The sequence below is a fragment of the Echinops telfairi genome, unplaced genomic scaffold (assembly GCF_000313985.2).
Source record: "Echinops telfairi isolate 266 unplaced genomic scaffold, ASM31398v2 ScPeMD7_9;HRSCAF=40, whole genome shotgun sequence".
Lineage (NCBI taxonomy): Eukaryota > Metazoa > Chordata > Mammalia > Afrosoricida > Tenrecidae > Echinops > Echinops telfairi.
Window position 1 is genome coordinate 58057738 of NW_022103906.1, and position 1354 is coordinate 58059091.

Sequence of the window (1354 nt, forward strand, 5' to 3'; positions counted from 1 at the left end):
AGCTAACTAACCACAAGGTCCAAAGTTTGAACCCACCAGCCACTCCATGGGAGAAAAATGAGGCAGTCTACTTTTATAAAGATTAAAAGTCTCAAAAACCCACATGGGCCATTCTCTCATATGATTTACTATGCCGGGAATAACACAGGCAAGAGGAATGGCATTTCCTTCATTGTCGGAAGGGATCTTGCTAAATCTTGAGGTCTGATGCTGTGTGTGATAGGATTACATCTGTCTCCAAGGAAATCCAGTCAATCCGGCGACTATTCAACTTTATGCACGAACCAAAGAGCAAGTGATGCAGAAATTGAATTCTACCAGCTTCAGTCGGACAGTGATCAGACATGCAGTCAAAATGCATTAATAGTTATTGGTGATTGGGATGCAAAAGTTAGAAGCAATGTACCTATCATTTTTAATCTAAGATTCTTGTCTTCATACCCGTTTTTGAGACTACTATTTGAATGATAGTATTGCTTCTTTTCTTACCCATGAAATGTGGCTTTTTGAAAAAAATCATTTTCCTTTATTATTCTTTTTTATTTCTCAGTTGTGTCCATTCTATTGTTCAGCTATTCATTTCATCTATTCAGGTTTTGGTTTAGCTGTTTTATGGTAACTAATTTTGCTTTTTCTTTCTATGGTATTTCTTATGTTCATGTTTTATGTTGCTAATGTCTCTCAGAACATTCATTTGACTAATTTCAAATAACTACACCAAGCCCGGATTCTGGGTCTTGACGGACCCATGCTTTCTTCAAGATCCTTCTCCTTTCCTCCGAGCTTCTGGTGGCCCCGGGCTTGCTCCTGTAGGCGCTCCGTTCTTGGCCCCTGAGAGCGCTTCCTCCTGGGCCTCTGGCTCTTTTTCTTTATAAGGACATCATCAGTCATACAGGATTAAAATTGGAGATTTTTCATTTGTGACTTTTTCCCCCCTTAAATCCGTGTTATAATCAGTTATATCTACATTCTTTTTAAAGTTCAATTTTTGATTTTGAGAGAATTGTAGATTCACATACAATTGTAAGAAAAATATAGACCGGTCTCTGTTCTTCGGGCAGCTTCCCCGGCAGTGACACCGCACAATCAGGACACACACGGGCATTGGTGCCGTCCACCGACCTCCCTGAGCGTTCCGCTCTCCTGGTGTTCACCTGTGTGCACTTAGTTCTGTGCTGACTCCTCGCATTGTAGGTGTGTGTATCCACCACTAGTCAGGATGTGGAAAAGTGCCCACGCCCCAGGGATCCCTTCTGTCCACGCGGCCCCCAGTTTTATAATAACACTGACGTTTCCGTAAACTTCCCACCTACCGCCATCCCACAGTCCTAACTTAGCCCCTGGCAACCATTCA

At 42.2% G+C, this 1354-nt stretch overlaps 1 protein-coding gene across 1 annotated transcript in view; it reads left to right on the plus strand.

Annotated features, from left to right (window-relative positions):
- CENPU (centromere protein U) overlaps positions 1 to 1354 on the plus strand; it is a 35968-nt gene that overhangs the window by 24863 nt on the left and 9751 nt on the right. Inside the window, exon 9 of the mRNA XM_045286570.1 lies at positions 1169 to 1190. Coding sequence (XP_045142505.1) covers positions 1169 to 1190 — 22 coding nt within the window. The remainder of the gene's footprint in view (positions 1 to 1168; positions 1191 to 1354) is intronic.